General features: G+C 41.0%; 1 protein-coding gene across 5 annotated transcripts in view; it reads left to right on the plus strand.

Moving 5' to 3' along the window:
* MAP3K20 (mitogen-activated protein kinase kinase kinase 20) overlaps positions 1-27,779 on the plus strand; it is a 131,270-nt gene that overhangs the window by 25,413 nt on the left and 78,078 nt on the right. For all 5 annotated transcript variants that reach the window (XM_037912580.2, XM_037912581.2, XM_043525234.1 and 2 more), the window contains exon 3: positions 16,424-16,511. In XM_037912580.2, the coding sequence (XP_037768508.1) occupies positions 16,424-16,511 (88 nt within the window). The remainder of the gene's footprint in view (positions 1-16,423; positions 16,512-27,779) is intronic.

The following is a 27,779-nucleotide window of genomic DNA, read 5'->3' on the forward strand; positions in this document are numbered from 1 at the left end:
TGAGTAAGTAAACATACCAATGTTTTGTAATAATTTTCTAAATCACACACAATGAAATATTGTGCTACTTTCTTTTTTTTTCTTTTGCCTTACTCTGTGGAAATATTATAGAAATAGAGCAGGTTCATTGCTTTTTCCCCAAGAATTTCCTGAGATTAGTATTCAGCAAGAGCCCTAATAGGGTGCATGGCTGGAGAATTTCTTTCAGAATAAGGCCATGTCTACACTACAGACTTCGGTTGATGCAAATTACATTGGCAAACATATGTTGCATAGGTTGGTATATTGCTCAGGTGTGTATAAATGGCTGCTTGTGTTGGTGCAGTGCACGCTTACCAGGAGTTCTTGTGTCAGTGCAGTGCACTGCGGGTAGCGATCCCAGTGTGTGATGTGCCGCCATCTGGTGCAATGCCTTTTGGGACATGTTTGCAATGTGTTGTGGGATAGTAATGACTTGTCCAGGGTTCTCTGGGAGCTAGGGTGTTAGATTCCCAGCATGCAATTTTCTCCGTCTTATAATGCCATCCATATCGCATAATTTTCATGCCTTTTTTAAAAAAAAAAATCCCACAAACCTGCACCACACTCTTTGGTCTCTGCCATCTCTGACAGAAGCCTGGATATCACCGAGCTCTCTACTATTTTCATGAACATGGCAAATACAGAACGCATGATTCTTATGTATTTGCAGTTGAACAAGCATGGAGAAGGGGAAGGGACCGTGGATAAATGTGGCATGTGCTTTTCTTTACAATGGTCAAATTTCAACATGGCACCCAGCCCATCCCCAAATTAACAAGACAAAGGTATCCACTCTTCTTTGTTTTATTCATAGGAAAAGAGGCAGCAGTACAACTAACGGAGTCAGAGTTGGCATCTGTTTTTCATTCCCCTGTGGGGTTAGGCAGGGTAGGGATATATGGGGAGCACTTTCTTTATATGAATAAGGATGTTCCTTTTATCTTCTTGAGAAATCTCAGTGCAGCTTTCATGCTGGTTCTCTTCAATCCTCTTCTGAAGGATTCTAGCGGTGGCTGCATTATTTCTTCTGCTGCTGTAGAACACTTTCCCACGCCACTCTGTAATGAGTTCATCTGGTATCACTGCAGTAAAGAGGCTAGCAGCATACAAGCCCTGTCTTGTTTATTTGGGGATAGATGGGGTGCGTGGGCATCTTTAAATTGAACCATTTTAAGGAAAAATTCTTCCCACATGTATCCCTGGTCCCTTCTCTTTCTTTAAGCTCATCCACACTTTCCTGGTGGGACTGGCTAGACTCTGGTAGTCTCAAACCGGTCCTGACTCACAGCATGGCTGGAGTTCCTTGCCACATCTCCCCACTCCTCTTCTTCCTTCTCTTTCTCCTCGCTGTTCACAGCAGATTATCTGTCTCTAAGGTATCCATGGTGGTCTGCAGGGTTCTGGTAGGGCGTCTGCCAAGTGTGCCATGCAGGTCGTTGTAAAAGCAGCAGGTGTGTAGCTCAGCACCAGATCTATTGTTGTGCTCTCTAGCCTGGAGGTATCCCTGGTGAAGTTCCTTCGCTTTCCAGTGGCTCTGCTGTCGATTCCTATCGCACCCCTTTGCCTGCATCCCCCATACAATTTGCTTGCAGTTGTCCACGTTTCTGTGGCTGGTTTGTAGCTGTGCTTTCACAGCCTCTTCTCTCCACAAGCCCAGGAGATCCGATGCTTCCTGATCTGACAAATTGCGCAATCAGGAAAGGGCATTTCAGAAACATTTAGGGGATTTTAAAGGAATGTCTGTGGGAGGAGTCTTCTGGTTTTCCTGAGCCTTGGGCAGTGGAGTTTAAAATTGTGACCAGAGCGGTCACTGTTGCAAGGAACCTGGCACTTAATGTCGACCTAACTTTGTAGTTAGGTAGATCAGACTTAAGTGACATTTGATACTGTAATAGCATTGGTGTTGGTTGTTAGCTCAAGCAGCATGTTCTTTTGCCTTCGAATAATGACCTGAGTTCACTTTTTGGGAAAGAAAGAAGCCCATAGACATCTTCAAAGATGAGGCTAGCAGCTTTCTTTGCCTTTTAAAAAATGTCTACATTTTTCTTTTTTGCTTGGTCAGTGTTTAGAACGATAAAAGAGGAGAATATGATAAAGACCAAGATCTTGTAGATATAGCTCCTTATAATTACATATTCAGCCAAAACAGTACAAAGAAAAACTACAATCCTTTTTCTTTACGTATCATATTCTAGTTTTCTCTTCTCCTTAAATTGGCATTTTGGACTACGTTCACTAGAGCCACTGAAAAGCCTTAGCAGAAAAGAAGGAAACAGAGGGAGGGTAAGAAAGATAGATTCCCAAATGACAACCTTTTGAATAGTCCAAGTTCAATCCCTAAAACAAAAAGTGGAATCTTTTTTTTCTAAATAATGTGCTCTACAGTCTCACCTCTCATCTTGAGAAACATAAAAGAGAAAGTAAAAGAGATGACCCAAATCAGAGTTCCTTTGATAGAAGAAATTCAGCTGTTTTGAACACTTACAATCAAAGGAAGTGGTTTCCCTAATTACATGAACTATGTGAAAGCTCTCAGAATAGCTCTTCCACCCCAGGACTCCTTGCACTTTAGAAGTTTGCATAAAAGCTCACATGGAGAATCAGATGCAAAGTGTTTGATTCAAATTTTATTAGGCAGAAGTGTGCTTACATTCATATTGCTAGGTTTGACAGCTGGTTAAGTTTAGACCACAATCCTGATTTTGATGAGTGAATTTCGGTCCCACAGTTTTAAATCTTTCACTCTTCGGGTTCTGTAGTAAGACATCCTTTTAAGAGAACTGTGACAATGGAAAAATTGAGAAAAGATGGTGGGGTCTTTTGATTGTGAACCGTCAGGTGAGGATTTTTCACCTTGATTGTATTTATACATTGTTTTATAGTTAAAATCCAGCCCTGTCTGCAATAAAAAAGGAAGAATGGTGATATGTTTTTTTTTAAGAACACCGTTTTGTTAAAATGTGCATTCTGAAGAATTAGTCTCTGAACTCTACAACTTCAGTATAATTCTAGCTATGCCATTTCCTCCAAACTATCAACAATCTGAATTCAATAAGACTGTTGAACAAAAAAGAATCTTTTCAGACAACTGCTACCAACCTTAAATTTTTTTGGTACATGTACAATAATAAAGGTACATTTTTCTTAACTAAAACAATCACTTTGTGAATGGGGGGGCGGAGAAGGAGGAGGCTTTTATAACCCTAAGATCTGTGTGCCTCAAAATTGCCTGTCAAAAATGATGAATTTTTTGATGGCAAGGAGTGATAAAATGCAAACTTTTATAACAATGCAGAATCTAAAGTAACATCAAGACCAAAATTTGTACTTGTGGGTAACTAAAGTTAGGTACCTAATTGTGCTGGCTGAATTTTTCAATTTCAATTTAATTGAAATTTCAGATTTTGGCAAAATAAATGGTAATTTGTTTTTATGAAAAATGATCCCATTTTTCAACCAGCTATAGTAGCTAAAACTTAATTTGATTGTGCCATCAGAGCAGCTGGAGTAGGGCCCAGAGTCAGGCCTTTGACTTTAGTCCATTGTCAAATTGAGGTCTTTGACCAAAATGATCAACGCTGTCTCTTTGGCCTGTATATGGCAGAAATCAGACTGAAATTAATCAACAAATTATAAGCAGTACCGGTACTGTCAGATTTGTATTGTCACAACTTATCAATAAGCTTCCCTCAAAAAGGGGACATTAGAGACTGTCTGCTGAGATGACTTCTTGAGGAGGCACCTGACAATCTCTTGTCTGAGAGATCCTGGCAGCTTGCCACCTCAGAGAGAAAGGTGTCAACCACCTCAACAAATTCTGAACCTTATGGTCCGCCACAAAATTTTGTCTGCCAATAGGGACGTGATTTCCAGATCAAAGCACCTCCAGAACCTCAGTGAGCAATCCAGGGCAAAACCCAAACAGAGAAGATGTTGCATTTATCCCACCGCTTAATACAAAACTATTATTTTGATTTTCATTTGAATTTTCTTATCCACAATGTAGGTAGGTAGAGAACTGCTTCTCCTGAGAAATATCTGACTGTACCAGAACAGAACTGTTAACTGCCTAGACTTCAAAATACTTTATGCAGCAGTCCGATTCAGAATGTGATTTCCATGAGCAGCAGCCTGTTCCTGTATCCTATCTGATATGTGTGTTTTTGTCTGTACAGTGTCTAGCACAATGGGTCACTGATTTGGAGGTTTCTAAGTACTAGTGTAATACAAAGTTCCAGCTTCCTTTCTTTCTTCATCTGTCAAATGTATACAAAGATCATCTATAAAGATGGTACAAAAAGAAGTTGGGGAGTGGTGGGGAAAAATGTTATTTTTAATCTCAAAATGCGAAGATCTATGATTTCCTCATGGTTCTTACATGTAATTTTTTATTGTGTATATAACTTCTTCTAATTTCCTATTAGATGTGTGCATGGTTCCCATTTCATATTTGTGTGTCTGACATTTGTTTGGGTTTCTTTTTCCACCTAATAAAAGTTGAAAGCGTTGATTGGTGGTATGCAGCTCAGTGGAATTGGCAGTACAGTAATAGACAAATACAGAAATAGAAGTAAACAAGGTTTCATATGGTTATAATGATGTTTCTAGTTTCTAATGTATTCATCCCAAAATATACTGTGGTTTTGAACTCTACTGTTTTTCATATACACAACTACAGTAAATATTTCAATATCCAGCTGTCTTCCACCCACCATTCGCACATGTCTTTTAAACCATTTTGAGGAGGTGTGGTGGTGGTGGTGAGGGTCATGTATGTCCACTGCTTCTTAACTGTCTACTATTGTTAAAGACAATTAGTACTTTGCCATTAAGTTCACTGGGGCCAGGATCAGTCCCTGAATTAACAACATGTTAATGAGGGCATTTCTAAGTTTCCATTTCCTAGCGGACATGAAGCTACTGCTGTATTACACACTTTCATTTGCGGCGGCTGTCTTGGATTCTTGTTTTGATTTAGAGTTTGGTGTTTTTTTCTTTTAATCAACAGAATTTTTAAAAAGTAAACCTTTTATTTTAAGGAATTTTAAGATAACCAGTGCAACATTAAATCACATTTCCAAATAATCATTAATATGTCTCTGTTGTCAGAAAGCAAATAGGTAGAAAGAGAGGTCTAGAAGCTGAGAGGGATTCTGTATAGAGAATTCAGCACAGAAGTAGGAAGATTAGAGGAAAACCAGAACACAGATGTCAAACACACAATGTAGTAGCAGAGCTGGTCAATTTTTGTGTGCAAAGGTTCTTCATCCAAAAAATGGTGTTTTCTTTCCTTTCTTTTTTGAAAGCTTGATTTCATGAAAAATTATCAGTTTTCACATGTTATGAAATTTCCTGACACTCATCAATATTTGAATGGAAACTTTTAAATCATTATTAATTGAAATAATTTTCAAAATCATTAAAGAAAAAGTTGATACAATTTCCATTTAAAATTATGAAAAAGTGGAAACAATATCAACATTTTAAAAAATTTCTGTCATTTTTTGAAGATCTCTACCGAGTAGGTTTATTATTTATCAGCCATGTTTCTACATAAAATTAAAATTTTCAACCTTAAACAAGGCAATATATTAACTGTTCTGAAAATGAGATAAAGACCATATATCCTGAAACGTTTTGAGTTCTTGCTGTCATTTGTACAGGACTTTTCAAGTCCTTTGTAGAGGATTCCAGCTGTTGAGACTTAGCCTAGAGCACTTCCCTCAACAAGCCTTCAGCCATACAGATATGGATAGGGCTGTCGCTCTAGCCATCCACTTTTGTCTGGAAGGGGATAGGATTTAAGATTGCCCTCTATGGTTGGAGAAGAGCTCTGTGTAGGACAGAATGATGTAGTAGGCTGGATTCTTATGTTCCAGAAGGCCAGCTTGGCAATTTTTGCCTAGGGAAAATTACAGTTTTCATGACTGAGTTTGAGAAAATACTGAAAGATAACTTCATTGGAAAAGTGGAGCACAGTCCATTCTTCATTACCTCTGTTGGAGAGTCTATGCTAATTGTTCAGTGGAGAGTCTAGTTGAATATCTCCAAGACAGTTCTCTGCTTCTCTAACAGATTGGGAACTCTTCAGTTGTTCAGACATTTTTATCTTAATTGAAACAGGATATAAAACTTGGAAAAAAGGGTGAAGTATCCAACACTGTTATCTTTAACATAATAAGTCTAGCAGCAGCCTCTGGAAATGCCCATCCCCTCCAGGATGCTGATGATCATTAGGTTGTTGCACTGAGTCTCCGCTTTTTCTTTTTTCAGCCAGGATTTAAATGATTGTCTCTTCCAAGTGCTGGGATGCTTGAAGAGAGTCCTCTAAGGAGGAGGGTTGTTCTGCTTGTTGTATTTGTGCTGTTGTCCCTAGCAAAGTTGTTCACATAAGATTTGTAGTGACTTTGATCTCTAAATTATCTCCTCTGACATTCTTGCTTTTCCTCAAGTACAGCAGTATCCTGATCAGGTCAGTACCCATTTCACCTGCTTTTGGAAAATGGCCAGAAATTTTTGGCATTTCAGTACTTCTCTGTTCTTCTGGAGAATTCGAGATCTGGGTTAACATCTTCTCAGATATTCATAAGAGGTTCACTTGCAAAACAATGTAGAATAAAAGAGACGATCACCCTAAATCTAACAGAAAACCAGAGTGACCCTGTTGGGTAAAGATACTGTTTTCTAGGAGTCTGGGTATTTCAAACCTGATGCTTGGAGAACTATTCTACCCCTCCCACAGTTATCCAGTGTTGCTGTGCGTTTTGACAGCTTTCATTTTTAACTGATCCCAGATACTAAAGTTTGTATTTTCAAATACAGTTCACAGAAGTGACTAATTTCTGAAATCTTACATCTGTTTCCTTACAACTATACGGTATCTTTATCTTTTAAATGATTTTGCTGTTGTAAACCAACAGAAAATCAGTAACCATAACAAAAACCAAATGTTCCTGGCAGATTTCAGTCTGTCATGAGTGCTAGTATAAAATTTAGATATGGTTCCATGCTGTATACTGAATAATATAATGCCCCTATGGGATTTGTCTGGGCTTCAGTGGGTTTCTTATTGAAATCCATGGGAAAGGAGGTGTTTATCCTTTGTCAGTGCCATGTTTTAACAGATGGCAGTGTATTTGTATCTGAAAAAGTAGTTTTCAAACTTTTTTGAGCCTGTTGTAGTGATAATTTTATGTATAAAGTACCCTTACTGAGAGTTATCCTAGATTCTGTAGCTTTTGTCAGCAATCTTTCCTTCCCTCATTGACAGGAGATTGTTGCCCACAATATAATGAAGACAAAGGCCCTGATTCTGCAGTTGATCCTCCCAAGTTTATTTTGACCTTTGCATGTAATGTGTGCAATGCTGGGAATTGACTAGGGCTCTGCATGGTTTCTTGGGTCTCCCATTGTGGTGCCAGTTGCAAGATTAAGGCCCAAGTTAGCTGTGTATTATCTCTCATCGATTATATCATAGTATCTTTAGGAAAAAATCTCCCAGGAACTTCTGATGTACCAGTCTCTCTCTTCTCTAATTTTTTTAGCTGAACTGTCTTTTAAAATTGTGGTGTTCTGACAGGGAAGTCTTCCAGATTCTAAAAATCAGTGGATTCTGTTTATAATCCAATAGCTTTAAAGTTGCCTTGAAAACGGCAGAATTATATGCAAAGGTAAAAATAACAAATTATAGAATATTATAAAAGCCTGTTTCCTATTCAAGGGATCCATTTCCAGTATACTTTAATATTAAAAATTTAATACTACAAAAAATCTACACGCTTGTTGCTACAAAATACAAGTTAAATATATAAACTTCCAAGATCTACATACAGTTGCACAAACCTACAACAACAGATAATGAGCACATTTTATAACACCTTTTCTACTCCAGCAACACATTACACTAAATTACAGAACTGAGATACTTTGGGGATATATTTCTTTTTTAGACTTTTACTAAACAATTAATATGCAATATATAAAATAAAGTGACCACCAACATATTTTTATTACAAAAGAAAAAAAAAGTGGATGGGGGTAGTGTGTATAAAACAAGCAGGAAAATAATATATAATCTTCCATTACATGGCAGTGGGAACTGGGCTGGATCCCATCAATTTCCATTTTTCACATTGTATCCATGGGGGCTTTTTAAAAAGGTGTCGAATTTCAGCAACAAAAACGTGATACTGCTTTTGGGTGTGAGCTGGACACCACTGAAACATGCTTCCAACCTTAACTTTTTAAATGATTTTTTTTGTATGTCTTTGTAAAAGTACCCAAGAGAGTAAGATTTTTTTTAAAACAAAAGTACTAACAATGTAACTTCAATAGTGCAATTTAACTTTTATTTGCTTTGTGTGGCTGGTGAATCAGTGCTAGCAAAATACTGAATATGTGAATCTCCTATACTAGAAACTAGATAATTTCTTTGTCTTAAAATTTTTACTTCTTTCAGATGGGCTGTGGAAAGTTAAATTGGGACAGGTAATCCCCTAAATGGAATATAGACCAAATCAACCTCCTCCCCCTCCAGCTTTAAGTTAATATGCAAGCAGGGCTTTCATAATTTATTTGCAATTTGAAGTCAACCATGAGATGTGTATTGGAGAGAGCACAGTCCTCATCAGAGCAGAATATAACTCTGCTTATTTACTGTTAAAAGTTCTCATTGAATGTTCCTTAAGTATCAAAGTCTTTTGACTACTCTGTGCATCATGTGTTTTTCATCCTGCTTTGCTAATATGAAAGAAGATTTAATGGGTTTAACAAACATGTCCTTAATTGGACAATAATTGGCTTCTGCTGACTAACAGCTTTTCAGGTTCTCCTTGGGGTCTCTGGGGCATGAAAACTACTGACCCCTTCCTTATAAAACTTTATGAGAAAATGCACAAATGATTTCCTGGCAGGGTCTAAAAAACCAGTGGGGTTTATATTCCGCTTTTGATTTTCATGTTAGCTGCTAAACTGTTTGATCACTACCTATCATTGTTACGTGGTTATTTTAAAGAGTTTTTTAATTCCAGACGATTTTAAAAAATCCCTCCATTTACTGCATATTGTAGAGGGATGGGGAAGGCGGAACCTCATGACAAGTAATAGAATGTAAGTTCTAAGACTTGAAATATAGAGAGACTGTAGTCTTAAGAGAACTAACTTATGAACATTTGAGAATGAGCAGGAAATATAAATAGTTTATTAAGCATCATATTCAGTTTAGCTTTAGAAAGAAAGTCATTAAAATAATAGCCAGTAAGGGCCAGTTCCTGCTTCCATTGAAATCTGTGGGAGCTCTAGCATTGACTACAGAGGTGAGGCTATTTTTGTTAACTCTTTTTGCACACTTTTATTTAAATATTACCAGGTTTGTTTTGATCCGGTATGTCATTAAACAAAGAAGTGATACATTTAAAGCAAACCAGTGCCTGCCCCAAACTCTACACAATTTTATGATCCATCTTTTAGTCTCCCCTAGTACTTTGTGTTTGTGTTGTAATTTTAGATATTAAGCTCCTTAATATTTTGTCCTTGGGAATGTGTTTTCTCTATGTTTAAGGGCCAGCCATTCTTTCAGCACTCAACAAATAATACTTTTAACACTAAACCTTTATCAGCATTTTGTGTTTAATTTAGTCTTGATAATCAGTAAATAGAATAGTTTTAAATGAAACATTAACACTGTTATCCCAATTGGCCATTCTTACAGTGTAGAGAACGTCATGGGAACAGCTAAGATTTAAACTCTGCCAGGAATATGTTGGAGTTCAAAGCCCTTAAATGCTGTAAGACTTCGGGACTAAATCCTTGTCAAGTCTGCTTTAAATTGTTCTAAATGATTCTGAAGATTTCCATTATAAGCACAGCAAACATTTATTTACAGGAATGTAAATAATCAAACTCTATTGCACAGTACATTAATAAATATTAGAAAACACTTAGGGATGTTCTGCTAATCAGATTGCTGGAGTAGCTAAACATTTCTAACCCTGCAATTTTGCATAGAGTGAAGGTGCCTCATGCTGTGCAATTAACTGATTTATTAACAACAAAGTTGGTTGGCTGCTGGCTGGCCTGATGGTCTAACGAGAATCAGTATTTATTTCCAAATTTGATCTGAAGCAGCATGCTCAGATAAATGGTGGGGGAAAGATGCACTCTGTGTATTCTCCAGTGCTACCTCTCCAGCTCCCTCCTCGCCACCGCACAGCCAGCTGGAATAATAAGTGGTGATGACTGGTAATGGTAATGTTCATATGGAATCACTTGGACTTTTTTAGATTGAGGCCTTGCATAGTTTTGGAGGGTTGACAAGCTGCCTTTCTTCATTGTAGAGAGACAAGGTAGGTGAGGTAATCTTTTTATTGAACCAATAAAAAGATTGGTGAAAAAGATATGCTTTTGAGCTACACAGAGCTCTTCTTCAGGTATGGGAAAGGTATTCAGAGTATCACAGCTAAATACAAGGTAGAACAGACTGTTTAAGGTAAGTAGTTAACACATATGCCAAGGGACCATTCAAAGTGAAGTGGCCAGTTAGGAGGGCGGTTTGCTGCGAACCTGGAGGCTCAGGTTTCATTTTGTTTTTCAACACAGAAGTGTTGGCTTCTCCCACAGGGTGTTTTGCAGCCCAGTCACCCTGTGGGGCAGGGCAGCAAATCCTCTTCGTCACTACCATATAAGTGGCGTCCGACCGGCACAGCTGGAAGGTTAAGGCTCTGTTCTTCTCGCTGCCCCAGTAACTAGACCAGATTAGGAGAATCAGTGGCGAACCACGTCTTTTCCCCCTAAAAGGTGCACACTAGTGAGAGAATCAGCGAACCTCAAGAGGAGAGGTGCAACCTCCTTATCCAGCCAGAGCCCCTCCTCAACAAAGCTGCTTCTTCCTGCCTCAAGAGCCTGACTCCCCCAGGTAGAACACTTGAAGAGAGTCAAGGATACAGACTCACATGGCTGCTACTCTGAAACCTTGTATTCAGATGTGGCTCTTTTACAGTTAAAGTGCAGCTCTCGGAGCCCCTCTCCCATTCTCTGCTACCAGACTGTTTGAGGGAGCTTGGGGCTTCTGCCCTTTGTCGGGGGTGGTGGGGCTAGGGGCTTCTGCCCAGCTGGGCGGGGGGGGGGGGTCTCAGGTCTTCAGCCCCGCGGGTGGCACCTGCCAGGGCTCAGGGAAGAGTGGGGCTGAAGCCCTGACCGGCACCTCCCATGGGGCTGAAGTCCTAGCCCTGCTACCCATCGCAGGGCTGAATCCCCAAGCCCCAGCAGATGCACCCCTGCTGTCAGACTTCTGAAGATTGTCATATACGGCTTGGAGGGTCAGTAAGTTTGGCCACCCCCATAAGTCATAATCCAGTGCCTTTATTAAAACCATGATTGAGTGCCTAGCAAAGCTATGAATGTAAGATCTCAGGCTCATCTTTTTGAAGGTGTGCAGGTTTCCTTTGAGGATGATGTCTGAGAAGACCAATATGGAATATTCATTTTGTGAAAAGTGTTCACCCACAGGTGATATGGTGGTTTTGTCTTTCATTTTTCTGTGTGAGTACATTTGAGAGTGTAGTGATTGTCTGGTTTCACCCACACAGTTGTTGGGGCATTTAGTGCACTGGATAAGGTACACCACATGTTGTGATAGACGTGTAGGACCCATGGATCTTGAAAGGTGTGTTGTGGGGGGTTTTGATCACAGTAGCAGTAGAGATATGTCTGCAGGTTTTGCATCTGTTGTTCTGGCCAGGTCTGGTTCCGCTTTGAGTTGGTGGATCCTGGTCCTTGGGGAGCTTGCTTCTGATGGGGACCTTAGAGAGGCCAGAAAAGGAGGTTCAGAAAAGATTTATTTCAGGATGTGGTCACCATCAAGTATGGGTTGTAATTGTTTAACGATCAAGTGGATTGTCGTATGAGGTGGTAGGTGACAACTAGGGGTGTGTAGTTGGAAGGGTTTTTTTACGTACTGAAACTGGTTCTCTTGGGGTATTTGAGTGGCCTATTTCATGATGTGATCTACTTCTCTGGTGAAGTGTCCTTGTTTGGTGAAAGCAGTTTTAAGTGTGTTAATGTGTGTATCCCATACTTTCTCCTCAGAGCATATTCTGTGATTTCCAAGAGCCTGGCTGAAGATAACAGATTTCTTGGTGTGTTTGGGTTGTTTACTAGATTTACGAAAGTAAGTGTGGTGATCTGTGGATTTCTTGTCTATAGTTGTCTACAGGGTTCCATTGCTGAAGCTGATTGTGGTGTCCAGGAAGTTGATGCTGGTCTGGGAGTGTTTTAGAGATAGCTTGATGGATGTGTGGTGGAGGTTGAAGTTGTGGTGGAAATCTGTGAGGGAGTTTAGGTCATCTGTCCAGAGGATGAAACTATCATCCAGAAATTCTTCCCTTGTATCTATTTTGAATGGAATTCACAATCTGACATTAAGGCCTTGTCTACACACAGGAATAACTGCAATTCAGCCATCAATCAATCTACCTGTATTGGTGCTAACTCCTAAGTGTAAGCAAGAGCAAGCCAGGCCTTGCATCAGCTGAGGGCTGGTCTGCACTGGAAACTTACATCAGCATAGCTGCATCTCTCAGGGGGTTGAAGAAGCCACACCCAAGAGCATTGGGGTGCGAGGTGCAGGGTCCGGCCGGGAGGCGCTTACCACAGGCAGCTCCCAGGCAGCTGTGCAGAGGGGCTCAGCCAGGCTGCCTGCCTGCCCTGGCCCCATGCTGCTCCCGGAAGTATCTGGCTGCTGGCATGTCTCTGCGGCCCTTGGGGCAGCGGGTCTCTGTGTACTGCACGTGCCCACAAGCATTGTCCCGGCAGCTCCCATTGGCCGGTTCCTGGCCAGTGGGAGCTGCAGGGACGGTTCTTGTGGTGGGTGCAGCGCATAAAGCTGCCTCTCTCCCTTTTTCCTCCCCCAGGGCCACGGAGACGTGTCAGCAGCCCGTTGCTTTCGGGAGCAGCGTGGGGCCAGGGCAGGCAGGGAGCCTGTCTGAGCCCTGCTGCATCACCAGTCTTTTAGCGGCCCGGAGATCGCAGAGACTCCAGGATCGACCAGTCGATCGCAATCAGTGGTTTGGTGACCACTGCACTGTAGCAGCGCAGCTGCAGTGGTTTAACTGTAGACATATCCTGAGCCAATTGGGATTTATCTTTACATGTATTTGGTATACATAGAATCATAGAATATCAGGGTTGGAAGGGACCCCAGAAGGTCATCTAGTCCAACCCCCTGCTCGAAGCAGGACCAATTCCCAGTTAAATCATCCCAGCCAGGGCTTTGTCAAGCCTGACCTTAAAAACCTCTAAGGAAGGAGATTCTACCACCTCCCTAGGTAACGCATTCCAGTGTTTCACCACCCTCTTAGTGAAAAAGTTTTTCCTAATATCCAATCTAAACCTCCCCCGTTGCAACTTGAGACCATTACTCCTCGTTCTGTCATCTGCTACCATTGAGAACAGTCTAGAGCCATCCTCTTTGGAACCCCCTTTCAGGTAGTTGAAAGCAGCTATCAAATCCCCCCTCATTCTTCTCTTCTGCAGACTAAACAATCCCAGCTCCCTCAGCCTCTCCTCATAAGTCATGTGCTCTAGACCCCTAATCATTTTTGTTGCCCTTCGCTGGACTCTCTCCAATTTATCCACATCCTTCTTGTAGTGTGGGGCCCAAAACTGGACACAGTACTCCAGATGAGGCCTCACCAGTGTCGAATAGAGGGGAACGATCACGTCCCTCGATCTGCTCGCTATGCCCCTACTTATACATCCCAAAATGCCATTGGCCTTCTTGGCAACAAGGGCACACTGCTGACTCATATCCAGCTTCTCGTCCACTGTCACCCCTAGGTCCTTTTCCGCAGAACTGCTGCCTAGCCATTCGGTCCCTAGTCTGTAGCGGTGCATTGGATTCTTCCATCCTAAGTGCAGGACCCTGCACTTATCCTTATTGAACCTCATCAGATTTCTGATTAGTTCAAGCAGTGGAGGCCCTGGCTTGCCTTGGCTACATTCAAGGGTCAGCACAGGCAGAAATATACTTATTGGTAGCCAGTAAATGCTGTATTGTATTGGGGCTAGTCATGAGTATAGCCAAGGCTCAGGGGGCCCTAATACTGACAGCGAAGAACACAGAGAATTCTTATTGATGCATATGTATTTGCACTAGAATACAAAGCACAGCACTAATAGATACCTTATAGACGGTGTTTAGAGGCATCTCTGATGAGATCTATTCAGTACCTAGTTTACAGATATCCGCAGCGTACTAGCCACGATGACAGTTGGTGTTCATTTTTCATTGGCAAATGGACAGAAAGGTTAAACTATCCTTTCAACAGGAGAGATGATTCTGAGAGGTCAAGGTTGGGCACAATGTCAAGGTGCTCTGAGGTAGCTTGCACTCCTGCTGCTTGCACTCGGTGTGTCTTGTGAGTAAAGACAGGACTTCATGTTCTAGTGATGCCACACTTCATGAGTATTAATTTAATTGAAATATGTATTTTAATGTACTTCGCTTTGTCTTCTAATTTCTTGTCAATGGTTTAGTTTTCAAACATAGCAAAGTAGTTTGCTTTGGTTTTCTGATTCACCCCCCACACACACACAAAATGCTGTCCAATCTGCGCTTCAGTGGAATACATATTGTTAATATAATAGACATCTCTTAATAGAGATCAGCAGGTGCTCAGGTTCATCCAGAACTGTTTTAGAATATTGTGTGATGAGTGGTTGGTAATGTGATGTGATTATTGTTATTATTATTGTTGTTATTATTATTATTATTATTATTGTGACTAGCCAAGGACTTATCCTATTTATTGATGATACCCTTTATTGATGATACCCTTATCCCAAGGGTGTGGGGTATCATCAATAAATTAGATGCCACTTGTGGTTGTCCTGTATGTCAAGTTGTAGTTCAACAGTGTGTCCAGGCGGTGTATGACTGAGCCAGTTAGGGCCAGTTTTCCAAAGGTGTTTAGGTACCTAAAGTTGCAGATAGGCACCTAGGGGGATTTTCATAAGTGCCCAGATGCTTTGAAAATTCCACTAGGCACCTATCTGTGTTTAGGCAACTGGTGGTGAATCCCACCTCTGGCACAGTTGCGTAGGTAGGTGCAAATTAAATGCCCTTGCACCCACCTGGGTGAATCAGGTCCTCCAGCATTGAAATTCACAATAACCTTACAAAAGCCTCAAATATGATTTTGCACCTCTGATGAAAACATCATGAGATTTTTTTTTTAATCAAAATTATTTAATTATGCTGTGGAGAGACGGAACTTTGAAAAAGAATTTTGAAACTCTCCATGCATCATACATACAGAAATGATTGTACCACACCTGTAGAATATAAATTCTATATCCTATTGAAGTTGTTTGTGCATTAAACTCTGTTCATTTGTGATAACTCAAATCTCATTGAGCAGGGGAAACAGCATAGTACACTATGCAATCAGAAATCTTGGGGTTAAGTTCAAGGCTATGATTAAACTTTTGCATTGAGCATGTGCAAACCATAGCACACCAGCTAAAGGTGCTAATTCAAAACCTTGATGAAGTTATTTGGAAGAGGCTGCAAGAGAAACTATTGTAACCATGTGAAATGTTTACTTATTACACATCCATAGGCTTCCACGTATGCACGTGTATATTCATTCCATGGCACTCAGTACAAAATCTAGAGACAAATTAGGTTTGTTTTGCCAGTGGCTTTATATTTGTTAGGATGGTGGTAGCTGCTGTAATAAAGCTAGCCAACATCCCTTATTTTTTTATGTATTTGTACTCAGTGGGGATGACTGCTTTACTGACCATGACTTTGTTTCCTTCCAATGCTTGAGACTGATCTAGCTAGTAGAAGCTCAGAGGTTAATGTAATATTTCAAGGAAGGCATTTTTGTGAGGGATAATATATAATAGTGTATGGCTGTGTTTGCCTTCTATAACCCTCCATTTCGTGTGTGTGTGTAAAACAATAACTTTTTTTTTTTTTAAATCATTGACTATTTTTTAAAAGAAACAGTAGTAGTAGTATTTATTATTGGAGCATACTATAGAGCTGCAAATATTGAGAGGCCCAAATATTAAACACACCATTGTAAAACAAAAACCAACCAACCCCCCCCCCCCCATCTTTTTTGACCAAGATTTTAAAAAAAGCTAGTCTCCGAAATCCTTATTTAGGCACTTTAAAAAGTGGCCTGATTTTCAGAAGTGCTGAGAACGCTGCATTTTCTAAATTCTCTCACAGTGTTTTGAAACAGGTAGGTTTTCTAAGGAGAATACCCCAAGTGGACATTATTTTTCTGATTCATGTATGATGTGTGGTTTGTGCATAGAGTCTAATGTATATTATTGCAGTAAATACATTTTATTATTAATTGTCAAACTTTTTCTTTTGGTTTTTGAACAGGCAGAAATACTCAGTGTGCTCAGTCACAAAAACATCATTCAGTTCTATGGAGCCATTATTGAACCTCCTAACTATGGCATAGTTACAGGTGAGGACTCTTCCTTTGACTCTTTTTTCTTTATAATATAGAAGGTCTAACGTTGCTAGATCCTAACTCAAACTGCGAACTGTATGCTTTTATTTTTCTGTTGTAAGTGTATGGCATAAAGTCTTAAATAAACTAATTATATCTACATATTGGAAACCATGTTTCTATTTCTACCTCTGATTAAATGTATTATTGACATTACTGAAATTCTGTCTGAATGCACTTACGGCTGCAATACCTAACTGGTCACATTGCTTGCACCCACATTGAGTCAGTTGCAGGACTGGGGGTTTCTCAGCTAGGGCCTTATCTACACTTAAAATTTAGGTTGACTACAGCTACATCAGGCAGGGGTGTGAAAATATCCACATTCCTGAGTGCGATTCCTATGTCGACTCAACCCCCAGTGTAGACATAGCTAAGTTGAAGGAAGAATCCTTCCATTGACCTAGCTACTGTTGTTCAGGGAGATGATGTTCTTACACTAATGGAAAACCCCCCATCTACACTATGGGGTTATGCCAGCATAGCTATGGGACTGTAGCTGTGTGTGTATAGTTGCCATAGTATAGACATACCCTAGACTAAGCACTTCTCAGATGGAGGTCTCCATCTTATTCTCTCATCACTTTGCATAAATAAATTTCATAGTCCATACTCAGTTTGAATTCATCGTCATTTGTCCTGTCATGTAGACCTTGTACATTAGCATTGTAATCCCTGAACCGAGTCAGTTTTTATCACAGAAGGCTTCCTGCATGGCTATATATTTTGTTGGCTTACTGTATCCTACCTGCAAGGTAATATAATGTGCAGCCAGTTTCAGTCACCACTGAATTTTTAATAGTTTTGACATTTTGAAAGCAAGTATGGAAATGATGACAAAAACTGCGTCTTCTAAAAGAACCAAAACAATTATTTTTACAAGCTATGAACTGAATTGCATGACAGTCTTTTAACTGCAGGGATATTTTAATAAATGTACTCAACTGGGTATACATGTCTCTCTCTTATCCATTAAGTGAGTTATTGAAGTTTATTTTATTTCTGCAGCCCAGCATCTCCCACAATTCTGAGATGTTTGAGCTGCTCTCTCTGCAGTTCTGGAGGTGGTGCCACATTGCAGCACAGCCTGAACTGTCCATGACCCCTTCTCCAGTTTGCCACTAGAATTTTTGTCTTTATATACTGCTCTATATACTTTGCTTCTATATACTGTATAACAGCAGCTAGAGGTGGTTTGCTTTATTCCTGACCATTTCCTTTAACTGTTCTATTTCAATTCATTTTGGAGTTGAATGAAATTTTAGTTTATAATGACTTCACAAGTGCTTTTTATATAAGTTGTTGTAAAACTAGACAGATATCTAGGACTTGATGTACTACCTGGAAGACCTCTCCCTTTGAAAGTAAACAATCTGTTTCTTTATCCCTCCCTACTTATTTTCACTGCTCACTGCTTCCCTACATCTCAGTGTAGGAGATAGTGGGCCGCAGAATGGGAAATTCTTGCCTAGTAAGATGCCTAGCAGCATCTCCAGCAATTGCCCCCACCCCCTGCTATGTCTTCAGTAGCCAAGGGACAACAATTAATGTTTTATGACTACCATTTGTGGGCCCATTATCCTAGGTCACTGGTTGGTATTCAGTTAATTGTTACTATCGAGTTCTAACATCTTTTACACAGCTTTGTAATTAAATTATCTGGCGGGAAGCTGGAGAAGGGAGCATGTCCAGCACCACCTGCATTACAACAACATTGACCCACCTCTGGAAATGCAGAGGGAAGGGTAACAGCCAGTGCTCATCATTAATTAGAGAAGCTTAAAGGCTGTTTTAAACTGTGCCGGCTGCCAGGGCCCTCCTGTGGTCAGCTGGGTGCAAGGATATCGCAGCCATACCCCTTATGTCAGCAAGCAGGGGAGGAGGTAGCATAGGAGCTCTGCTATGTTAGTTTCATACCACTTGAAGATTCCTCTATGTTACCAAAGAATCCTATGTCTAGGTACATCAGCTTTAGGGCTTCTCTGTGCTGCAAGAGCAATGCAAAGCTGCCGCAGTACACTGGAGTATTGGTGCCAAGTAGTGTTCCTTTAAGAACAGAATCAACCAGTTTTCAGTAAATGTTATTGTAGGGTAAAAGGCTGTTGGGTTTAGGATAGTTGATTCATTCATTACAGACACGAAATCAGGTTATATACCACTTAGGGCATGTCTACACGGTGCTTTAGTTTGCACCAGAGGGATGAAAATTTTAGTATGGACTTGCATGTCACACACTGACTGGCCCATGTGGACCTTGCTAGTATGCACTAAAAGTTCCCTAGAATGCATTAATATAGTACTGTTTGAAACAGGACTACATTAACATGTGCTAGGGAACTTTTAGTGCATACCAACAGGGTCCACAGATATCAGTTAGTGTGCAACATGCTAGTGCGGGTTAAAATTTACATCCCTCTGGTGCAGTTTAAAGTACTGTGTAGGCAAGCCTTAAGACTCTAAAGTTCTCCTGTACCATTTATACATGTAGTTTGTTTTCTAAGATTAGTCTGCTGCTGATAATGCTAGGTTGCCAGATACATGATATTGTATTTAAAAACAAAATGAATGAGTAGTAGATTAAAAATGTTTATCTAGTAAATGATAAAGGTATGTGACAGAACTTACACCTGCACTGTCTAATGTTTAATAAAATATATCTTTTTCAGTGACTTTGAATTGTTAAATTAATTCAGAAGCAATAATTAGGGGAAATTATGTGTGTGTTTGTATGGTACTTTCTTTGTAGGAAAACATTCCAATATATTGATACGCTTACTTTTCTAGGTTGAGGTAGTGCCAAAATATAAAAAGAGAAAAAATAGCAATTTGGCTATATTTACTACATAGGTCAAATTATAAACCCTCTCTTTATAAAAAAAAATAAATAAAAAAAATAAAATAAAGATATTAGTGGTTTTTTTCTTTCCTCTATATCTTTGTCTGGCCTGGTGACCAGTCCATCTGTAAAAGCCACTGGGGATAGGTTGTATCTGGTTGGTTACTTTATTGTATTTTGTTAGGGGCACTGTAACAGGTCCCCTTCTTGCCCTTTTGGATCACCACAAACAGTTTGGACACTTCCGAGTTTATAAGCACCAGTGTGTTTATGTATTGGATCTCCTCTACCACTTCACCAGTACAGTCCCTTGTGCAGCAACATACAATTGGATGTAAACGTCCCCATTAGTCCATTCTCTGGGGATGGAGAGGCAAGACTTCACTATTGTGAGATCCTCTACCCTCCAGCTCTGGCCAGCCTTTCCCTTTCACTTCCTTTCTGTCCTTTACCTGTTCCCAGCAGATGGGCTGATTGCTGTCATTAGTTCATCAGCCTCTGGCCCACTGGTGGACAGCCTGCAGCCCATCAGGGTAATCTAATTGCGGGCCACGAGACATTCTGCTGACGTTGACTGTCCCCAGGCACGGCCCCCCACAGCTCCCAGTGGCCGCAGTTTGCCGTTGATGATGTTGATCCCTGTAATGCCCCCCACAGCAGCCCAGTGGCAAAGGGGCATTACAGGGATCAACAGCAGTGCCACGTGAAAGTGAAGGAACTGTGCCAGACATACCACAAAGTGAAGGAGGGCAACAAGAAATCTGCTGCTGCCCCGCAGACCTGCCACTTTTACAACGAACTCCTTGCCATACTTGGTAGAGACCCAACCAGCACCCTGCAGACAAGTTTGGGTACCTTGGAAGCGCCTGAGATAGATGCTCCTGCCATGAACAGCGTGGAGGAGGAGGAGAGAGGAAACGCGGTGCGGGACTCAAGCCATGCCATGTTCCAGAACTGTTTGAAACTCTGCAGGAGTCTAGCCAGTTCTGCCAGGCAAGCACAGATGAGCCCGCTGAGGAGAAGGGGAAGGGAGCTTGGGTAAGTGTGTACGTGCATTATTCCTTGTGATATTTTTTTTTATTTTTGTTTTTTTGGTTTTTCTTTCTCTAAAACCTTATCACCCTCCTTGCTTCCCTCCTGTGTTTGACAAAAGTATTGACTTTTTGTTGCTTTACTGATATTATGTTAGGGAATAAATTCTAAGAAGGGTTTTATGGTATTTCAGTTACACAGTCCGTATCAGAATGGTATTCTGTGCTCAAGCAGGGGTAGAACTAACAGAGGTAGAGTTGGCGACACATCAGCTTTTCAGTTCTTTGGCTTGTTGGACTAGATGGTGGGCTGTGCAGAGTACTCTATTTATCAGAATAGGATGTCTCTTCTATGCACTTGAGAAATCTTGATGAAACTTTCATGGAGATACTCTGCCATCCTCTCCCAAAGATTTCTAGGGGTGGCAGCTTAATTTCTTCCCCTGAGACGGGAAACTCTCCCATGCCACATTGTGATGAATTCAGCTTGCCCCATTGAAGTAAACAGGCTGGCAGCACACATGTCTGGGCAGCTTTGGGACGCAGCTGCAGCCGGGATCTCTGTGTCTTTGTGACCTGGAGGAGTGGGATATCAGCCAAAATAACCCCTTTCTGTGAAAATTCATAGATTCCATGGCCAGAAGGGACCATTGTCATTTTCTAGTCTGACCTCCTTCTTCAATTATGGGCACCAGAACTGAATATAGTATTCCAGCAGCAGTCACACCAGTGCCAAATATAGAGGTAAAATAACTTCTCTACTCCTACTCGAGATTTCCCTATTTATAAATGATAAGATCACATTAGCTCTTTTGGCCACAGCATCACAATGGGAGCCCATGTTCAGCTGATTATCCACCACCATCCTCTGATCTTTTTCAGGGGTACTGCTTCCCCGGATAGAGGCCCCCATCCTATAAGCATGGCCTATAATATTTATTCATAGATGTATACCTTTATATTTAGCCATATTAAGCACATATTGTTTGCTTGCCCACTTTACCAAGCAATCCAGATCATTTTGAATCAGTGACCTGTCCTCTTCATTATTTACCATTCTCCAATTTTTGTGTCATTTGCAAACTTTATCAGGGATGATTTTATGTTTTCTTCCAGGTCATTGATAAAAATGTTAAATAACATAGGGCCAAGAAACACTGCTAGAAACATATCAGCTCGATAATGATTCCCCACTTACAATTACATTGTCTCGCGGCCCGCAATCAGATTACCCTGATGGGCCGCAGATTGCCCACCACTGTCTTTGGGGGACCTAGCTATTTACCTCTTTCCATTGTGAAAAATGGCCATTTATTCCTACCGTTTGTTTCCTATCTTTTAACTAGTTACCATGAGAAGACCTTCCCTCTTATTCCATGACAGCTTACTTTGCTTAAGACCCTTTGGTGAGGCACCTTGTCAAAGGCTTTCTGAAAGTCCAAGTACTCTTGTCCCTCAAACAATTCTAATAGATTGGTGTGGCATGATTTCCATTTACAAAAGCCATGTTGACCTGTCCCCAACATATCGCGTTTATCTATGCATCTGATGATTCTGTTCTTTACTTTCGGTACAACCAGTTTGCCTGGTACTGAAGTTAGGCTTACCGGCCGCTAATTGCCAGGATCCCTTCGGGAGCCTTTTTAAAAATAGGTGTTACATTAGCTACCATCCAGTCATCTGTACAGAGGCTGATTTAAACGATAGATTACATACCAGAGTTAGTAGTTCTGCAATGTCATTTTTGAGCGAATACCATCTGGTCCTGGTGACTTATTACTGTTCAATTTATCAATTTGTTCCAAAGCCTCCTCTAATGACACCTCAATCTAGGACAGTTCCTCAGATTTGTTACCTAAAAAGAATGACTCAACTGTGGGGATCTCCCCCACATCCTCTGCACTGAATACTAATGCAAAGAATTCAATTAGCTTCTCCACAATAGCCTTGTCTTCCTTGAGTGCTCCTTTAGCACCTCAGTATTCTGGTTACCTCACCACCTCTTTGGCAGTCTTCCTGTTTCTGATGTATTTCATTTATTTATTTATTTTGTTTATTGGTTGGTTGGTTTATTTATTTATTTATTTTGATGATAGTTTTTGTGTTCTTAGCTAGTTGTTCTTCAAATTCTTTCTTGGCCTTCCTTATTAGGCTTTTTTGCTTAACTTGCTAGAATTTATGTTTCTTTTCTGTTTTCCTTACTAAGATTTGACTTCCAATTTTTAAAGGAGGTCTTTTTTGCCTCTTACCACCTGTTTTACTCTGTTGTTTAACCATGCTGGAATTTTTTTTGATCTTACTGTGTTTTTTATTTGTGGTATTTAGTTTGAGCCTCTGTTACAGTGTTTTTAAATAGTCTCCATGTGGTCGGCACAGATTGCACCCTTGCAACGGTTCCTTTTAATGTCAGTGTAACTAGCTTCCTTGTTTTTGTGTAGTTCCCCTTTTTGAAGTGAAATGCTACCATGGTGGGATTCTTTAGCATTTCCCCCCCACAAGGATGTTAGGTTTAATTCCATTATGGTTGCTGTTATGGAGCGGTTCAGCTATATTCACCTCTTGGATCAAATCCTGCTTTCCACTTATGACTAAATCGCCTCTCCCCTTGTGAATTCTAGAACAAGCTGGTCCAAATAGCAGTCATTTAATATGTCTATAAATTTTATTCTGCATCCCTTCCTGAGGTGACATGTACCCAGTCAATAGGATAGTTGAAATCCCCCATTATTATTGCGTTTTCTGCCTTTGTAGCCTCTCTAATCTCTCTGAGCATTTCACAATCACCATCACCATCCTGGTCAGTAGTATATTCGTACTGCTATATTCTTGTTGTTCAAGCATGGAATTTCTATCCAGAGTTTCTGTGGTACAGTTTGATTCATTTAAGATTTTTACTTTATTTAGCTCTATGCTTTTTTTGATATATAACGCTATTCTCCCACCAGCATGATTTACTCTGTCATTCCTTTATGTTTTGTACCTTGGTATTACCATGTCCCATTGATTACCTTCATTCCACCAAGTTTCTGTGATGCCTGTTATATCAATATCCCCATTTAATGTAAGGCACTGTAGTTCACCCATCTTAGTATGAAGACTTCTAGCATTTGTGTATAAGCACAGTGTGTTATTTAAATGAGACCTTTTTTATGTTTGTTCATCACTAGCTGCTACCTGTACTTCTGCCATTAATTTTTAGTTCTGTGATCAGTTCTTATTTATCTATTAGGACAAAGTCTCAAAAAATTGCTGTGCATTGGCTGCAACGCTTCGTTAGGAAATTGTCAGCTATAATGTTTAGAAATTCTAAGGGTGTTTTAGTATTGGCAGCATGAGACCTCCTGCATATGTCACTCAGATTGAAGTCCCCCAGGATGATGCAGCTCTTTTTCCTAGAAATTATAGATAAGTGTGTAAGGAGGAAGCCATCCTGTTCCCTAACGTGATTTGGTGGTCTGTAGCAGACACCAACCAATACCCCATCTTGTGTTTTGTCTGTTAGGACATTGATTTGTAAGCATTCAAGATAATTTTCTTCCAAGTTATCAGTGACTCAGAAAGAGGTAATGCCATTTTGGACATAGAGTGCCATTCCCGCTCTCCTTTTGCCTACTCAATCCTTCTTAAATAGGTTATAGCTATTGATTTTAACATTCCAGTTGTGCAAATCATCCCATCAGGTTTCAGTAGGAGCAGCTAGACTGAATTTATGCTCATAAATGAGCAATTCCAGTTCCTCTTTTTTGTTACCCAGGCTCTTAGCATCTGTGTAAACAAATTCAATAATTTCTTCTCTTCGTGTCTTTTGGATCCTTTATGAATATTGTTCTTAACATCTTGCTTTCGTGCTAAGTGAGTGCTCCTATCTTCCCTCTTTATACCCTCCCCTTTTGCTATTAAACTAGTGCCAATATATTCCCTGCCATTTTCCTATACATGCACCAGAGGGGATAGACGGGGTGTAACACTAAATTTCATAGCAACATGCAACAGAACACCCCCTGCTCTGACTCCTCCATACTCACCGTGGTTTGAGAGAGAGAGAGTGGTGCTGTAGCGAGGCACTCCAAAGCCACAGTGCCAATAAAGCATTTCTTATTAAAAGTTTTTATGGAAATGACATAAGGCAGTTTTGAGACTTGACTTTTTTCTTTTCCATTGTGACTATAAATCTAATGGTGCATCTGTCTGGTTTTATCAGCAGCTTCTGGTGTGATGGCCTTGAGGAGTCCCCCCCACTGAACATCTGACCCTGATCAGGAGAAGAAGGAAGAGGACTAAGGAGTATAGGTTATGGAAGATCCATCCTCCTGGCCACAGTTGCCTTGGACCATGATCAAAGGGTTTGGCAGTGCCCTTCAGAATGTGAACAAGGAGAAAGACAGACTGATAATGGAGAGAGTGGTTGCTGCAGAAGAAGCAAAAGAACCAAGAGGTGCATCAGGAAACATACCAGGACATAATGGGGTTGCTCAGGCAACAAAAACAAATGTTGCAGAGCATGGTTGACCTACAGGCCCAGAGATCCCAGACCCAGCAGCCTTTGCAGTCTTTGGAGAACTGCATGGTCCCTGCCCCCTACAACTCCCAACATACCACATGGCACCACAGTGTACATCCTTACACCTACCACTCCAACCAGGGTACAACAAAGCTACACATACACCGGCCTGAGAAAACTAGTAGTCACAACGGACTACATTGAACTACTGTTTACATACATGGACATAAATGCCTATTGTTTACTTCCATTTTCACTTGGGTTTGTAAACTGTGTTTCCCTCTCTTAACAGTGCTGGTTAAAAAAAAAAAAATTAGCCTTGAATGTCTTTGTTTTCACTTTAATTTGGTTAACTGCTATTTTCCACACAGTTTTTGGAAAGTCTCAGTATCTTTATTAATTCACACCAGGTGCTGCGGAACACATAAGGGGGGGGCAAAGATGCAATGTACAGCAAGCATTCCAGAATTCATAGCGGCAGGCTTGAACCAAACCAATATATCACACGACAGACACTATTTCATGAAAGCTGTGCTATGGCTGGCTCTTGACATGCTCTCTTAAAGCCTCCCTCAACTGCACAGCACTGGTGGCAGCCTCTTTCTCTTCACCTCACCGATATTCCGTAGGTCAGAACATGCAGCTATAACCATTGGGGTGTTTTTCTTGCTGAGATCCAATCGAGTGAGATCCAATCTGCATCCCTTCCATCTACCAAAAGCACATTCAACAGTCACGTGGCCACCGGGTGAGCCAGTAGTTGAATCTTTCCTTGGTGCTGTCGAGGTCAGTGCACAGCTTCGTGAGCCGGGGAGTAAGTGGTAGGCGGGGTCACTCTTGGCATTTCAATATTGCTAGTGGTTATCTGCCAGTCGGGGAAGAATGTCCCTGCTTGCAGCTCTCTGAATAGTTCTGTGTTCTTAAAAAAGTGTGTGTCATGCACCTTCCCTGACCAGCCCACTTTGTTATCTGTGAAATGTCCCTGATGATCATGAGCGCTTTTATGATGATGGAAAAGTAGCCTTTTCTGTAATAAGGTGGGCTGGTGCCGAAATAGTGATATGCCTGCTACTTATCGCCCTATCGTAGTTTGGGAACCCCATTGCTGCAAATCCATCTGTGATGTCCTGCACATTGCCGAGGGTCACAGTCTGATATAGCAGGAGACGTTTAATAGCTCTACAAACTTTCATCACTATGGCCCAAACTCTGGGTTTTCCAGCTCCAAAATGATTTCCCACTGACCAATAGCAATTCAGTGTTGCAAGCTTCCAGACTGCAAGTGCCACACTCTTCTCCACTGTCAATGCAGCTCTCGTTCTGGTGTCCCTGTGCTGAAGGGCCGGGGTGAACTCAGCACACAGATCCAAGAATGTGGCCTTTCGCATCCAAAAGTTCTGCAGCCAGTTCTCATCATCCTAAATGTGCATTACGACGATGCATTCCCAACAGTCGGGACTTGATCTCTACCACGTAGAGCTGCTCCAAGAATGCCAGCAGCAACCTGGAATGTTTTTCCACTGTGCCCATTAGCTTCTAGTTATTGTGTTCGAACATCTCCACATTGTTCTCATCTCAGTCCTAATTGTAGCAGTACTTCCTCAAGCTCTTCACATACTGGACAGTGGTGCTTCCTAGATGTATTTGCAACGCACATGAGAACTATGATGAGCTCTGCAGGCTCCATGCTTCTGTCAGTGATGGTGGAGACCAAAAAGTGCTGCATGGGACTGTGGGAGTTTTGAAAAATGATGCTAAAATTATTGGATGTGGCAAGTAGTATGGGATATAGAAACCAGCATGTTAGGAGCTTGACCCGTAGCTCCTGGAAATCCCTGGGCACTTTGCTACTATCCCACAAAGCTCTGTGAAAAGGTCCCAAAAGGCACTGCACCACACAGTAGCGTGGGGAATGCTGGGATATCTATCCAGTGCACCATACTTTGCATCGACACAAGCCCGCCTGATGAGTATGGGGAGCACCGACACAAGAAGCCAAGCATGCATACGCCTGAGCGATATACAGACTTCAGTGGCTGTATCCCAACATAACTTGCATTGACTGAACTTTGTAGTGTAGACATGGCCTAGCAATTGTGCTTACATACCGAGGTTCTGCCCCTTCTGTTCTGGCCACTTTGCACTAGTCAGGTGGTTTAAAGTAGTGGCTCTAAGTGACCAGCTGATGATTTCCCTGGTGTAGGGAAGTTCTCAGGTGGTGTAAAGTGGTGTAGCTGGATCCTACATCATCTGCCCCTGTGCATCCTGACATAGAGGCTGGGGGTGGGTGAGATGTAGTGTCTGCTTAATTCACTACTAGGATATAGTGTCATAGCGACCATAACCAGTTGTCATAAGTTACAGCAGCCCCTAAGCTGCTCCAACATATGCCAGTGGGCAGGGCAGGGACAATTACACCAGGAAAATCAGGGAGGCATAACTTGTTCCCAACAGCTGCTCCCATCCCCACATTTCTCTCACCAAGCCTATCCTGGAACAAGTGAAAATTTGGCCGCAGCACTTCAACATTAGACCATTTTTTTTTTTTCCTTAACAAAAATTTCTCTTTCCACTTATCTGACTCTCCTGTTTTCCCTCCCCCGAAAAAACCTAATTTAAGGTCATATTCTAATACTTGACTCAAATATTTTTGGACAGTAATTCAAATAGATTGTCTCCTACTTTGTGATGGACTGTTTTGCCCTCCCTCATGTACAACGTTGCACAATAATACAAAGATGAGGAGTTTCCATTTTCCTCTGAAGCACTAAATATTGGACACTGCTGGAGTCCATTTGACGAACCAGTAATCTGATCAAGAATGGCAAATTCTGTGTTCCCATGTAGAACATCTT

This window comes from Chelonia mydas, chromosome 11 (genome assembly GCF_015237465.2).
Source record: "Chelonia mydas isolate rCheMyd1 chromosome 11, rCheMyd1.pri.v2, whole genome shotgun sequence".
NCBI lineage: Eukaryota > Metazoa > Chordata > Testudines > Cheloniidae > Chelonia > Chelonia mydas.